The sequence below is a fragment of the Anomaloglossus baeobatrachus genome, chromosome 11, assembly GCF_048569485.1.
Source record: "Anomaloglossus baeobatrachus isolate aAnoBae1 chromosome 11, aAnoBae1.hap1, whole genome shotgun sequence".
Taxonomy (NCBI): domain Eukaryota; kingdom Metazoa; phylum Chordata; class Amphibia; order Anura; family Aromobatidae; genus Anomaloglossus; species Anomaloglossus baeobatrachus.
Genome location: NC_134363.1, coordinates 184,768,485 through 184,784,900, shown reverse-complemented (window position 1 = coordinate 184,784,900; position 16,416 = coordinate 184,768,485). Strand labels below are relative to the sequence as shown.

The following is a 16,416-nucleotide window of genomic DNA, read 5'->3' as shown; positions in this document are numbered from 1 at the left end:
AAAGGTGACTAGAGCGCAGCTGAAGGAGGCTCCATAACACTCCACTCACATGGCCCCCAGGGGCCCCACTGATCAGACAATTACCATAAGCGCAGTGGAAAGGTGATACAAGTGGTTTATGGGACAATCCCATTAAATATAGTAATGATATAGGGTAAATAAAAAATGGGCAAGTCTGTACTGACCAAAACATTATAATATATGTGCATACATACATATACACTAATATACACAACCCATAAAAAATTAGGGGTGTTATCTGGCTTTTGGGTGAAATTTCAGGATGATCCTAAATTGCCCTCCAATTATTTCACGTGACCTTAATGTGACCTTCTCTAAATTCTTGGATGCACATGTCCAACTGTTCAGTGTGGGCCGGTGTATGTAGTCAGTACAGAACTACCCTACACTGTGTGACTGGTACAGTGACAGCCCCTACTACTGGAATAATATCAGTAATCCAGTCAAAACAAGACCGGATTAATTTAATTTTCATGGAGGACAATGCTTCAGCTCATCGAGGTCACATCATTAGGGAACGGCTGCTGGAGACTGTGGAACCTCAAATGGAGCGGCTGCACTTTCTCCAGACCTGAATCCCATAGAAAACCTATGGCGTCAGCTGAGGCTGTAACTCTGTACCCCAAAACCTCAATGATCTGAAGTCTGCCCTTCAAGAAGAGGGGGATGCCGACCTCTGCATGTACTTTTTATGTTTTACCAGAAAGAATCCCCCGACAGCCAAATATCCTTAATTTTTTGTGAATAGTGTATATATATTATAGATTTATTTTAAAGAGTATTTATGTTAAAAAATTTTAACTGACTTCAACATTGACAATAACAGGAGATTTGCATGTCGCAGACTTAGGTTAGCTGTACTAACTGGCTATTCCCATCTCATACATATTTGCGACATTATGCCATAAATGTAGGATTGATGCGAATCCCCCTATCACACAGGCACTTGGTAATTTTCAGGACTCCCATACACCTGAATGAAGCATGCACAGCTACACCTTTTCTCAGAGTGCGATGTGGCCCATTCCTGTGATAGATCCGGGTCCTAGAGGTGGCCGCATCCATTACACATTTATTGCATGTATGTACAGAATGGGAAGCCTCCAGTGTCCTCCTGAGCTATAATCAGATGTGTGATTGTCAATAGCAATTTCTATGATTAGCTCATTACAGGGAACCAACCAGCAGGATTTTCATATATAAAGTAAAGCCACTGGTGCTGGGATGCTGGATGGAAGCATAGCTTGTGTACTGAGATTATATGTTTTCTTTCAGAAATATGTGTAAGTTCCAGCAATGCACTGCTATTTGATTGACAGGTGCAACAGGAAGCGAATATGTGGGTCAGGTTTTGTTATCTATTCCCACCCCTGTGTCTGTCTGCGCCGGAATGTAGGTCTATGACAGCAACGGGTGGAGGAAGGCCAGGGAGGCAGACAGGGTTGGGAATATATAGCAAAACCTGACCCCCATATTCCCGCCCCTGTTGCACCTGTCAATCAAATAGCAGTGTATTGCAAGAGCTTTACTTGCCCAGATTTCTGAAATAAAACCTCCAATCTCAGAGCACAAGCTATGCTTACATTCAGTATCCAGCACAAGTATAGCACTGGCTTTACTTTATATATGGAAATTCTGCTGGTTGGTTCCCTTTAAGTATTACTATTATAGATGTGTAAATCGATACTGCAGTGGTTGTATTCTGACGGTCGCTCTTCTACTTGTACAGATCTTTGAATACAATGAGGGAAAAACCCGCGAGCATTTGAGCCCATTCAAAGGTCGTCTGCAGTGGATCGGAAGCAAAGACCTGCAGGACGTGTCCCTCATATTACACAATGTAACCATCACAGATTCGGGGCTATACATCTGTATTGTTAATCGCACGCTCCATTTCGAGGCGCACCAACACTCAACCATGAGCAACGTGGAAATTGATCTGATGGTCTCCGAAATACGTAAGTAACATGACACCGCCGGGTAGGATACTCCTGGTCAACTGCACCCCCCTACTCTATCCATGCTGAGTGCGCACCTCATTTCCCCAAATACGTCTCCCCGCTGAGGGTTTGGACAATTCTATCCAATCTCAGCATTCATTGATGCATTTGTTGTTAATTCTTTAGTATCATAGGGTTAATATTATTGTACTAAACGAGGCACCTGGCTATTGTCCCGGCTGTCACCAATGTGACCACAGACGACAGGTTTGATATTTACGGTGAGGATATCAGAGTATCCGCTGCGAGGAGCCAGGAGAGAGGATGCGAGTGTTGATGTTACAGTCGGAAATGACGGAGCTCAGTCCTAACGATGGTCTGGCTGTGTCTCCACAGAGAGAGAAGACTTTACCTCTGTCCTCTCGGAGATCATGATGTACATCCTTCTGGCCTTTCTCACTCTGTGGCTCCTGATCGAGGTTGTTTATTGCTACAGAAAGATCTCCAAGGCTGAAGAAGTGACCCAGGAGAGCGTGTAAGTTTGTGCTCCTCTCAATACTGGAACATGAAAAGATGTATATTTATATATGCGGGTTTGCACCAAATAAAGGTAGTCTGTAATAACCCCACTTTACTCCTCGTACCCCCAATACATTCAGAGAACAGGAATAGTCTACAGTGTGGTTTACATCGCTCTCTGAAGTATATCATAATGCTAAACGTATGGCTCAGGATCAGACTACACGGGGATTGTTTGTAGTCTGTAACCATGGGAACACATTGCCTTGCACTGGAGTCTCAGACATAAAACAGGAGAGTTTTATCTAGGATTTGTTAGGCTCACGCCATTTCTGAGCTTTCCTTTAGAGGCACACGTACATTATCTACAATGTGATGTAAACTAACCATGACTCACATGTTTATTAGAGATTTGTGTTGTCCTCGTCTGGCGTCCAGTCCTCCGTGGTTTAGGCTAAGTTCACACATCCTGTGTTTTCAATCCGTCAGGTCCGTCAGCAACGGATCAGTCATTTTCAAGATGTCAACTGATGCAACTGATGTGTTTTTCACAGGATTCCTTTCACAGGAATCCTGTGAAAAAACTGATCAGTTGCGTCCGTTACATCCGCTGTGCATCCGTTTTTTGACGGATCAGTCATGATCCGTTTGTGTTTGGGACAGCCCAGTGGGCGTGCCAAACATGCTGGGCATGCTCAGTAGAGCATGGCGGAATCCAGCGCTGGATTCCGTCGTAAGACGGATTACGACGGAATCCAGCACCATAGACATACATTGCAAGTGTGGCGGATGGCGACGGATTCCTGCGCGGCGCGTTAATTTTGACGGCCCGAAAAACGTTACATTCTGCGTTGCTCCCCGCTCGGCGGTCAGTCAAAAACGACGGACCGCGACGCAGCGGATGCAACGCAGGGTCATCAGTCGCAATCCGTCGCTAATAGAAGTCTATGGGGAAATACAGGATTCCTGCAAAATATTTTGCAGGATTCCGTAATTCCCCAAGGCGACGGATTGTGACTGATGCAAAACACAGGATGTGTGAACTTAGCCTTAGTAAGAGCCGGAGGTGCCCAGGGTGTTTGTGGGTTGTAGAAGTGAAGACCCGGCTGCTGAGGACAGGACCCCAGACCAGGGCGGTGCAGATCAATCTGCTCATCTCTGATGTGTGCCGATATACCCTTTATCTTCCAGCACTGATTATCTAGCAATACCTTCAGAAAACAAGGAAAGCTGCCCTGTTCCAGTAGAGGAGCAATAGCTGGAAGCATCAACACACAGCGGTGGGTGTCATATCCTGGTGAGTACGACCGGGCTGCTCTGATGTAGTATCTCCACTGTAAGGCTATGTTCACACGTGGCACCTTTTTGCCAGTGCATCTTGAGTGAATGTTCAGTGCATCAAAAATGCACTAAAGTCGCACCGTGGCAAAAACACATTGCGTTTTTACCGCGTTTTTGCCCAATGTGTTTTTAAGTCAAATCTATTGACTGGAAGGGCTCAAAAACGCTGCAAAAATGCAAATATAATTGACAACGTGCATCTTCAAAAATGCAGCCAAGAAAAGATGCTCAGTGTGGACAGTAAAATAGAAATCTCATAGACTTTGCTGGAGGAAGAAAATGCTGCATATAGGTGTATCTCTGTGACCTCAGAAACACTCCAAAGATGCATCAAAACATGCCCTGTGTGAACTCTGCCTTACGCGGCCTCCTGTACACAGTATATATATCATATTCATTTAAAAATTCTGTGTCTGACATGCGTCCAATGGAGAATAATCTGTGCACCCAGCAGATCGGAAACATTACCTTTCAATGAAAACACAATGGATAGAATACCTTATGCAGTAAACTGCCACTAACGTAGCTTGGCACGGCCGAAACATCCCAATAATCAGGCACGGTCCCGTATTATCAGAATGGGCACTCAGTGGCTCCGTGGCAGCTCTGCATTGGTGTTGATGCGTGTGCACATAGGACATATGTGGAGCTTTTAGGGACTTCAGTACAGGGAAACATTGGGGGATGAGGCGACACATACATGTGTGTCCTAGTCCTTCTTATGGTGCAGAGCACCCGGTTATCCAGCACTTTGGCCGGATTATTAGGCTCCTAAAGAACGCACACGCCAGGCTATTACAGATAAGGCTGGTTTCACACTACGTCTTTTTAACATCCGTCCATAACGTTTTTTTAGCGGAAGTACGGATCCTGCTTTTACAGCAAATAACGTATGCAAACGCATATGTTATTTTGCAGGATCCTGCACTGGATGTTTAGGGGCGGGCATTGGAGTCATGTGATCGGGAGTGAGGGGAACTAGACTGGGAGGAGGCTTCTGACAGCTGCAGACGCTGGTAACCAAGGTAAACATCGGCCTTGGATACCCGATATTTATCTTGGTTACGAGTGTCTGCAGCTGCTAGGAGCAGGGCTGCCTGCACGCGTAACCAACGTAAACATCGGGTAACTAAGAGAAGTGGTTACGCGATATTTACCTTGGTTACGAGTGTCCGCAGCTCTCAGGTGGGGGAGAGGTAGGGAGGGAGGAAGGGGGAAAGACATAGAGAGAGAGGGTGAGGGAGGGAGGAGGAGAGAGAGACAGATCACGCGAGACTGGTTCTGGGCATGCTCAGTACTTTCTGGGCATGCTCAGTACAAAAGCAGTATCCTGTCTATCAGCACGCCAGCGTTCACCTGCGTTCGCGTGCGTTATAGTGCGGATCCGGTGACTTGCAGTATTTTGACGCAGCTCAAAAACGCTACAAGTAGCGTTTTTGAAACATGTTAAAAAACTGCAAGTCACCGGATCCGCACTATAACGCAGGCAAACGCAGGTGAACGGATGTTAACGCGAGTCCATTGCAAATGCATTGAAATGAAAACGCATTTGCACTGGATCCGTACTTCCGCTAAAAAAACGTTTTCAACGGATGTTAAAAAGACGTAGTGTGAAACCAGCCTAACCAGCAAATTTGTATGGGGCCTCCTGACACCCCCCCCCCCTGCCCCCAATAGATGATGTTGGGCAGATAATGATAAAATCAGCATTCAGCCGTCTAAGATATATGGACACCTTTATGATTGAGTATCTCATTTTGTTATTATATCTTCTTGGATGGAGTCACTGTGGAACGGTGTGTATTTAGATATGTTTTACCATATAGATTTCTATATAAGGTACATGTAAGCATTGCAGCTGCATTGTAGGAGCAGAATCCCAGCATTTCTAAAAGTGCATTACAAAAATATGCTTCAAATCATCCCCCCCTCCCGAAAAGAAGAAACCGCAACAGAAAATGCAGCAAAAATCGATGTTTTACCATATACACCCCTATATAAAATAGATGTAAACATTGCAGCTTCAAACCGAAACTGCAACAAAAAATGCAACAATTGATGATCAGAGAGGAATGCTATTGCAGATGAGCAGACACCTGCAGAAAAAACATACAGGAAAAAAGCCGCTTGTTTTGCAAGTTGGATCATAGCTTTAATCTACTGTGAATGATGATTATTTACCTCTATCATGACCGGCTTGCAGTCTCCGCTCCGGCCTCGCCTGTTCTGGAATCCGCCGTTATCTGGCCTCCGCTGTCACGGGACGCGGCGCGGGGCTGATGACAGCTGCGGCTTTCATTCCATGCACAGCGGAATAATAACACTGCTTGCTGGAGCCTGTGCAGATTTTTCATATTGAGAGTGTAGTTAATATTAAGCTGAAATGATAGACCCGGAGCTGTGGCCATGTATCTGCACATTCACAGTACGGGGTCCTATCAGCAGCTCTGCTGCCACTTTCCAGAGACACCAAGTCCCAATTCTGCCTTCTATATTGATTACATCTGTGGATATAAGGAAACTTGTGCTGGATGTCTCGTCTGGAAGATGCTCTGCTAAGTGCAGGAGCCACAAGACACAGACATTGTGGAGACAGTGCAGAAAATGAGGAGTCTGTGTACAGGCGGTATTATAATTATCCTCTGAGGTCACTGAACCCCAAAGTATAATAAACGGATGGGGCAAGGTCTAAAAGCTAAAAAAAAAAAAAATCCCATACTCCCCTGACCCCTCACCTTTTCCTGCGGTTGCAGCTCCCCTCCAGTCTTCGGCTGGATCCCTTGGCCCCTGATCCTTTCTGATCTCGCTGAGCTGTACCCCAGCTTTCCTGCTACTGGGAAGCAGCTTCACTGTAGTAGTAGTAGTGTATATCAGCTGCCGTGTAGTGGAAAAGCCGGGTTACAGCTGAGCTGTAGAGGGGACATGCTGTGATCATTCTGCTCCCAAATTTTGTACAGAGGGATTCTGAAAGTACGCTATGCACTGGAGCTCTCTCATGCACAGGTATTAGTGAATAAACTGTGGAAAAAAGAAGCGCAAATAGGGTCTTACCCCGGTAGCAATGGGGGAAAGAAGGAAATTTTGTTTACTTACCGTAAATTCCTTTTCTTCTAGCTCCAATTGGGAGACCCAGACAATTGGGTGTATAGGCTATGCCTCCGGAGGCCGCACAAAGTATTACACTAAAAGTGTAAAGCCCCTCCCCTTCTGCCTATACACCCCCCGTGCTCCCACGGGCTCCTCAGTTTTGGTGCAAAAGCAAGAAGGAGGAAAAAATTGTAAACTGGTTTAAAGTAAATTCAATCCGAAGGAATATCGGAGAACTGAAACCATTCAACATGAACAACATGTGTACACAAAAAAACAGGGGCGGGTGCTGGGTCTCCCAATTGGAGCTAGAAGAAAAGGAATTTACGGTAAGTAAACAAAATTCCCTTCTTCTTTGTCGCTCCTTTGGGAGACCCAGACAATTGGGACGTCCAAAAGCAGTCCCTGGGTGGGTAAAATAATACCTCGTAAGAGAGCCGTAAAACGGCCCCTTCCTACAGGTGGGCAACCGCCGCCTGAAGGACTCGTCTACCTAGGCTGGCATCCGCCGAAGCATAGGTATGCACCTGATAGTGTTTCGTGAAAGTGTGCAGGCTCGACCAGGTAGCTGCCTGACACACCTGCTGAGCCGTAGCCTGGTGCCTCAAAGCCCAGGACGCACCCACGGCTCTGGTAGAATGGGCCTTCAGCCCTGCGGGAACCGGAAGCCCAGCAGAACGGTAAGCTTCGAGAATTGGCTCCTTGATCCACCGAGCCAGGGTTGATTTGGAAGCCTCTGACCCTTTACGCTGGCCAGCGACAAGGACAAAGAGTGCATCCGAGCGGCGCAGGGGCGCCGTACGAGAAATGTAGAGTCTGAGTGCTCTCACCAGATCTAACAAGTGCAAATCCTTTTCACATTGGTGAACTGGATGAGGACAAAAAGAGGGTAAGGAGATATCCTGATTGAGATGAAAATGGGATACCACCTTGGGGAGAAATTCGGAACCGGACGCAGAACCACCTTGTCCTGGTGAAACACCAGGAAAGGGGCTTTGCACGACAACGCTGCTAGCTCAGACACTCTCCGAAGAGAGGTGACTGCTACTAGGAAGACCACTTTCTGCGAAAGGCGTGAGAGAGAAATATCCCTCATAGGCTCGAATGGTGGTTTCTGAAGAGCCACCAGCACCCTGTTCAGATCCCAGGGTTCTAACGGCCGCTTGTAAGGAGGGACGATGTGACAAACCCCCTGCAGGAACGTGCGTACCTGTGGAAGTCTGGCTAGGCGCTTCTGGAAAAACACAGAGAGCGCTGAGACTTGTCCCTTAAGGGAGCCGAGCGACAAACCCTTTTCAAGTCCAGATTGAAGGAAGGACAGAAAAGTGGGCAAGGCAAAAGGCCAGGGAGAAAAACCCTGATCAGAGCACCAGGATAAGAATATCCTCCACGTCCTGTGGTAGATCTTGGCGGACGTTGGTTTCCTAGCCTGTCTCATAGTGGCAATGACGTCTTGAGATAACCCTGAAGACGCTAGGATCCAGGACTCAATGGCCACACAGTCAGGTTGAGGGCCGCAGAATTCAGATGGAAAAACGGCCCTTGAGACAGCAAGTCTGGTCGGTCTGGTAGTGCCCACGGTTGGCCGACCGTGAGATGCCACAGATCCGGGTACCACGACCGCCTTGGCCAGTCTGGAGCGACGAGGATGACGCGGCGGCAGTCGGCCCTGATCTTGCGTAACACTCTGGGCAACAGTGCCAGCGGAGGAAACACATAAGGGAGCTGAAACTGCGACCAATCCTGAACTAAGGCGTCTGCCGCCATAGCTCTGGGATCTTGAGACCGTGCCATGAACGTCGGTACCTTGTTGTTGTGCCGGGACGCCATGAGGTCGACGTCCGGCACCCCCCAGCGGCAACAGATCTCCTGAAACACGTCCGGGTGAAGGGACCATTCCCCTGCGCCCATGCCCTGGCGACTGAGATAATCTGCTTCCCAGTTTTCCACGCCCGGGATGTGAACTGCAGAGATGGTGGAGGCCGTGGCTTCCACCCACATCAAGATCCGCCGGACTTCCTGGAAGGCTTGCCGACTGCGTGTGCCGCCTTGGTGGTTGAAGTATGCCACCGCTGTGGAATTGTCCGATTGAATTCGGATCTGCTTGCCTTCCAGCCACTGCTGGAACGCTTTCAGGGCAAGGTACACTGCCCGTATTTCCAGAACATTGATCTGAAGTGAGGACTCTTGCCGGGTCCACGTACCCTGAGCCCTGTGGTGGAGAAAAACCGCTCCCCACCCTGACAGACTCACGTCCGTCGTGACCACCTCCCAGGATGGGGGTAGGAAGGATTTCCCCTTCGATAATGAAGTGGGAAGAAGCCACCACCGAAGGGAAGCTTTTGTCGCCTGAGAGAGAGAGACGTTCCTGTCGAGGGACGTCGGCTTCCTGTCCCATTTGCGAAGGATGTCCCATTGAAGAGGACGCAGGTGAAACTGCGCGAAAGGGACTGCCTCCATTGCTGCCACCATCTTCCCCAGGAAGTGCATGAGGCGCCTCAAGGGGTGTGCCTGACCTTGAAGGAGAGATTGTACCCCCTTCTGTAGCGACTGCTGCTTGATCAGCGGAAGCTTCACTATCGCTGAGAGGGTATGAAACTCCATGCCAAGATATGTCAGCGATTGGGCCGGTGTCAGATTTGACTTTGGAAAATTGATGATCCACCCGAAACTCTGGAGAGTCTCCAGAGTAGCGTCGAGGCTGTGTTGGCATGCCTCTTGAGAGGGTGCCTTGATCAGGAGATCGTCCAAGTAAGGGATCACCGAGTGACCCTGAGAGTGGAGGACCGCTACTACAGTAGCCATAACCTTGGTGAAAACCCGTGGGGCTGTTGCCAGGCCGAACGGCAGTGCCACGAACTGCAGGTGTTCGTCTCCTATGGCGAAGCGCAAGAAGCGCTGGTGCTCTGGAGCAATCGGTACGTGGAGATAAGCATCTTTGATATCGATCGATGCAAGGAAATCTCCCTGGGACATTGAGGCGATGACGGAGCGGAGGGATTCCATCCGGAACCGCCTGGTCTTTACGTGTTTGTTGAGCAGTTTCAGGTCCAGGACAGGACGGAAAGACCCGTCCTTCTTTGGGACCACAAACAGGTTGGAGTAACAACCGTGACCCTGTTGCTGAAGAGGAACAGGGACCACCACTCCTTCTGCCTTCAGAGTGCCCAGCGCCTGCAGAAGAGCCTCGGCTCGCTCGGGAGGCGGGGATGACCTGAAGAATCGAGTCGGGGGACGAGAGGTGAACTCTATCTTGTAACCGTGAGACAGAATGTCTCTCACCCAGCGGTCTTTTACCCGTGGCAGCCAGGTGTCGCAAAAGCGGGAGAGCCTGCCACCGACCGAGGATGCAGATTGCGGAGGCCGAAAGTCATGAGGAAGCCGCTTTGGTAGCGGCACCTCCTGTGGTCTTTTTTGGACGTGACTTAGACCGCCATGAATCAGAGTTCCTTTGATCTTTCTGAGGCCTTTTGGACGAGGAGAATTGGGACCTGCCCGCGCCCCGAAAGGACCGAAACCTCGACTGCCCCCTCCTCTGTTGGGGTATGTTCGGTTTGGGCTGGGGTAAGGATGTATCCTTTCCCTTGGATTGTTTGATGATTTCATCCAAACGCTCTCCAAACAATCGGTCGCCAGAAATTGGCAAACTAGTTAAGCGCTTTTTGGAAGCAGAATCTGCCTTCCATTCCCGTAGCCACAAGGCCCTGCGGAGTACCACCGAATTGGCGGATGCAACCGCCGTACGGCTCGCAGAGTCCAGGACAGCATTAATAGCGTAAGACGCCATTGCTGACGTCTGAGCGGTTATGGACGCCACCTGCGGCGCGGAAGTGCGTGTGGCTGCGTCAATTTGCGCTTGACCTGCTGATATAGCTTGTAGCGCCCATACGGCTGCGAATGCTGGGGCAAAAGAAGCGCCGATAGCTTCATAGATGGATTTCAACCAGAGCTCCATCTGTCTGTCAGTGGCATCTTTGAGTGAAGCCCCATCTTCAACTGCAAGTATGGATCTAGCCGCCAGTCTGGAGATTGGAGGATCCACCTTGGGACACTGAGTCCAACCCTTGACCACGTCAGGGGGAAAGGGATAACGTGTATCCTTAAGGCGCTTAGAAAAACGCTTATCTGGACAATCATGGTGATTCTGGACTGCCTCTCTGAAATCAGAGTGGTCCAGAAACATACTCGGTGTACGCTTGGGAAACCTGAAACGGAATTTCTCCTGCTGAGAAGCTGACTCCTCCACCGGAGGAGCTGAGGGAGAAATATCCAACATTTTATTGATGGACGCAATAAGATCGTTCACTATTGCGTCCCCGTCAGGAGTATCAAGATTGAGAGCGGCCTCAGGATCAGAATCCTGATCAGCTACCTCCGCGTCATCAACCAGAGATTCCCCTCGCTGAGACCCTGAACAATATGATGATGTCGAGGGAATTGCCAAGCGAGCTCGCTTAGTCGGTCTGGGACTGGGGTCTGTGTCAGAGCCCTCAGCCAGGTTTCTATGATAATCCCCGGGGGGACATTGTTGGTCCAACTGAGGGGGGCCAGGGAACAATGATTCAACAGAGTCCCTGTGCTGAGATACCGGTCTGGACTGCAAGGCTTCTAGTATCTTAGCCATAGTCTCAGAGAGTTTATCCTTAAAGACTGCAAACTCCGTCCCTGTCACCTGGACAGTGTCAGCAGGTGGAGCCCCCTGGGCCCCCCCTAGCAGAGGCTCCGGCTGAGTAAGTGCAGCAGGGGCCGAGCAGTGCACACAGTGAGGGTCAGTGGAACCTGCCGGTAGCGGCGTCGTACATGCGGCGCAGGCAGCATAGTAAGCCTGTGTTTTGGCACCCCTGCCTTTTGTGGGCGCCATGCTATGTCTTCCCTGAGTAACACAATAGGGAATATAGCCAGAAAGCAACTGTGCACTATACAGTGTAAAATATCAAACATATAATTACACTTCTGCACACTGGGGCTAGCACCACAGGTGCTGCTTACCACCCGATTAAAACGGTTGTGAGGCCACCATAATCCCTGCCTGGGTCTCCCAGAATTTGTCCCCCTCTGCAGCGTCCGAGGAGCTGACAGGAATGGCTGCCGGCGTCCTGAGGAGATGAGGGAGCCGTGGGCGTGACCCAGAAAGTGCGGGAACTGGTGCCTCACAGTGCACAGTGAGGAGGGTGGAGTATGCAAAGCATGCTCCAGCCCTCAGTGCTGCTCGTTCTGTGCAGCTTCCCGCCCTTCCCCTGCCTGTCAGGGCTGTGGGCGGGAGGAGGAAACACTAGGCCGTACAAGCCGGGGACTCAAGTAATAAGCGCGGCTGCCATAAAAGCGCGGCCGCGCGGAAGTCCCCGGCGCACTACAAGTCCCAGCCGCACCGCAGTGTTAAAACATGGCGGCGGCGGTAGTCCCCCTACATAAACACACTCAGCGACGCTGAGTGTGTAATGGCACATTAACCCGGTCAGCGCCGCGGTCCCCGGTGCACTAGCACACCCAGCAATGCTGGGGTGTTGCTGTGCGCGGTCCCCACAGGGACACAGAGTACCTCCAAGTAGCAGGGCCATGTCCCTGAACGATACTCAGCTCCTATCCAGCAGGCTCCCAGGAGTTGTGGATGGAGCACGGTCTCAGTGCCTGGAGACCGATAGGATCCCACTTCACCCAGAGCCCTAAGGGGGATGGGGAAGGAAAACAGCATGTGGGCTCCAGCCTCCGTACCCGCAATGGATACCTCAACCTTAACAACACCGCCGACAAGAGTGGGGTGAGAAGGGAGCATGCTGGGGGCCCTATATGGGCCCACTTTTCTTCCATCCGACATAGTCAGCAGCTGCTGCTGACTAATCTGTGGAGCTGTGCTGTGCATGTCTGCCTCCTTCGCACAAAGCAAAAAAACTGAGGAGCCCGTGGGAGCACGGGGGGTGTATAGGCAGAAGGGGAGGGGCTTTACACTTTTAGTGTAATACTTTGTGCGGCCTCCGGAGGCATAGCCTATACACCCAATTGTCTGGGTCTCCCAATGGAGCGACAAAGAAAGAAAGAGATGGTGTTACTCACCTATAGGGGTTGTGACAGTCACAACTCCTATAACCGCATGTATGTTATTAAATCCACGTCCCGGCAGCAGTCCCTCGGTAGGCAGATAACAGAGAGCAGTAGATGGAGGGTTTTCCAGCCGCGCCAAGGACCAACCAATCAAGGTGGTAGATTAATGTTGCTTTTTATTCCATATACAGGTCAACGCGTTTCGGAAGGTACCCCTTCCTTCTTCAGGACCAACAGGCAAGAAAACATCAAATCTCAAACATCAAATCAGATTTGATGTTTTCTTGCCTGTTGGTCCTGAAGAAGGAAGGGGTACCTTCCGAAACACGTTGACCTGTATATGGAATAAAAAGCAACATTAATCTACCACCTTGATTGGTTGGTCCTTGGCGCGGCTGGAAAACCCTCCATCTACTGCTCTCTGTTATCATGCACAGGTATAGCATGTTAGATTAGTACTGTAAAAATGTACTTCACCCTACACCAAATGTCTGTCTGTACCAGAGGGAGGCGCTGCGCTCTGAGTAACCGCCACTAAATCCTACTAAAGTCAGACATTAGGTACAGCAGGCGGGGGGACATGAACCCTCCCTGATAGTTTCATGCTGCTCCCTAATACAGGGGAAGAAAATGAACTCTTTATAATAGTGTCTGATCATAAGATTGCTATTAGCTTTCCTGTGCTGCTATAATGCAGCACACAGATTGTACGGTAGTTACTATATCAGAGGCTTATACATGGCACAAGTTATAGGATGACACTTCACAGATTGCAGATAACCAGAACAAGCCCTATACACACTCTGAACAAGCAGGAAATGCTGGAATATTTTTGATCAAAGGCCTGCAAAATGGTGAGCGCAGCTCTGGAGTGTAATACAGGATGTAACACAAGATCAGTACAGGATTAGTAATGTATGTACACAGTGACTGCACCAGCAGAATAGTGAGTGCAGCTCTGGAGTATAATACAGGATGTAACTCAGGATCAGTAATGTATGTACACAGTGACTGCACCAGCAGAATAGTGAGTGCAGCTCTGGAGTATAATACAGGAGGTAACTCAGGATCAGTAATGTACTGTATGGACACAGTGACTGCACCAGCAGAATAGTGAGTGCGGCTCTGGAGTATAATACAGGAGGTAACTCAGGATCAGTAATGTAATGTATGTATGTATACAGTGACTGCACCAGCAGAATAATGAATGCAGCTCTGGAGTATAATACAGGAGGTAACTCAGGATCAGTAATGTACTGTATGGACACTGACTGCACCAGCAGAATAGTGAGTGCGGCTCTGGAGTATAATACAGGAGGTAACTCAGGATCAGTAATGTAATGTATGTATGTATACAGTGACTGCACCAGCAGAATAATGAATGCAGCTCTGGAGTATAATACAGGATGTACAGTTAGGTCCAGAAATATTTGGACAGTGACACAATTTTCGCGAGTTGCGCTCTGCATGCCACCACATTGGATTTGAAATGAAACCTCTACAACAGAATTCAAGTGCAGATTGTAACGTTTAATTTGAAGGTTTGAACAAAAATATCTGATAGAAATTGTAGGAATTGTCACATTTCTTTACAAACACTCCACATTTTAGGAGGTCAAAAGTAATTGGACAAATAAACCAAACCCAAACAAAATATTTTTATTTTCAATATTTTGTTGCGAATCCTTTGGAGGCAATCACTGCCTTAAGTCTGGAACCCATGGACATCACCAAACGCTGGGTTTCCTCCTTCTTAATGCTTTGCCAGGCCTTTACAGCCGCAGCCTTCAGGTCTTGCTTGTTTGTGGGTGTTTCCGTCTTAAGTCTGGATTTGAGCAAGTGAAATGCATGCTCAATTGGGTTAAGATCTGGTGATTGACTTGGCCATTGCAGAATGTTCCACTTTTTTGCACACATGAACTCCTGGGTAGCTTTGGCTGTATGCTTGGGGTCATTGTCCATCTGTACTATGAAGCGCCGTCCGATCAACTTTGCGGCATTTGGCTGAATCTGGGCTGAAAGTATATCCCGGTACACTTCAGAATTCATCCGGCTACTCTTGTCTGCTGTTATGTCATCAATAAACACAAGTGACCCAGTGCCATTGAAAGCCATGCATGCCCATGCCATCACGTTGCCTCCACCATGTTTTACAGAGGATGTGGTGTGCCTTGGATCATGTGCCGTTCCCTTTCTTCTCCAAACTTTTTTTCTTCCCATCATTCTGGTACAGGTTGATCTTGGTCTCATCTGTCCATAGAATACTTTTCCAGAACTGAGCTGGCTTCATGAGGTGTTTTTCAGCAAATGTAACTCTGGCCTGTCTATTTTTGGAATTGATGAATGGTTTGCATCTAGATGTGAACCCTTTGTATTTACTTTCATGGAGTCTTCTCTTTACTGGTGACTTAGAGACAGATACACCTACTTCACTGAGAGTGTTCTGGACTTCAGTTGATGTTGTGAACGGGTTCTTCTTCACCAAAGAAAGTATGCGGCGATCATCCACCACTGTTGTCATCCGTGGACACCCAGGCCTTTTTGAGTTCCCAAGCTCACCAGTCAATTCCTTTTTTCTCAGAATGTACCCGACTGTTGATTTTGCTACTCCAAGCATGTCTGCTATCTCTCTGATGGATTTTTTCTTTTTTTTCAGCCTCAGGATGTTCTGCTTCACCTCAATTGAGAGTTCCTTAGACCGCATGTTGTCTGGTCACAGCAACAGCTTCCAAATGCAAAACCACACACCTGTAATCAACCCCAGACCTTTTAACTACTTCATTGATTACAGGTTAACGAGGGAGACGCCTTCAGAGTTAATTGCAGCCCTTAGAGTCCCTTGTCCAATTACTTTTGGTCCCTTGAAAAAGAGGAGGCTATGCATTAGAGAGCTATGATTCCTAAACCCTTTCTCCGATTCGGATGTGAAAACTCTCATATTGCAGCTGGGAGTGTGCACTTTCAGCCCATATTATATATAGAATTGTATTTCTGAACATGTTTTTGTAAACAGCTAAAATAACAAAACTTGTGTCACTGTCCAAATATTTCTGGCCCTGACTGTAACTCAGGATCAGTAATGTAATGTATGTACACAGTGACTGCACCAGCAGAATAGTGAGTGCAGCTCTGGAATATAATACAGGATGTAACTCAGGATCAGTAATGTAATGTATGTACACAGTGACTGCACCAGCAGAATAGTGAGTGCAGCTCTGGAATATAATGCAGGAGGTAACTCAGGATCAGTAATGTAATGTATGTACACAGTCATTTTACCAGCAGAATAGTGAGTGCAGCTCTGGAATACAATACAGGGTGTAACTCAGGATCAGTAATGTAATGTATCTACACAGTGACTCCCGCTGCAGAATAGTGAGTGCAGCTCTTGACTGTAATATGGAAAACCATTCTTGTGTGAACTTTTCATCTCACATTATATATTTTTTTCCACATTATAAGCCTACTC

General features: G+C 48.3%; 1 protein-coding gene across 2 annotated transcripts in view; it reads left to right on the top strand.

Annotated features, from left to right (window-relative positions):
- SCN3B (sodium voltage-gated channel beta subunit 3) overlaps nucleotides 1–16,416 on the top strand; it is a 38,265-nt gene that overhangs the window by 18,792 nt on the left and 3,057 nt on the right. Inside the window, exons 3-5 of one of the 2 annotated variants that reach the window (XM_075327474.1) lie at nucleotides 1,751–1,979; nucleotides 2,358–2,496; nucleotides 3,672–3,760. In XM_075327474.1, the coding sequence (XP_075183589.1) occupies nucleotides 1,751–1,979; nucleotides 2,358–2,496; nucleotides 3,672–3,738 (435 nt within the window). In that variant the 3' untranslated portion in view covers nucleotides 3,739–3,760. Of the gene's footprint in view, nucleotides 1–1,750; nucleotides 1,980–2,357; nucleotides 2,497–3,671; nucleotides 3,778–16,416 lie in introns of both variants that reach the window. The other variant, XM_075327473.1, reaches the window with a different exon arrangement.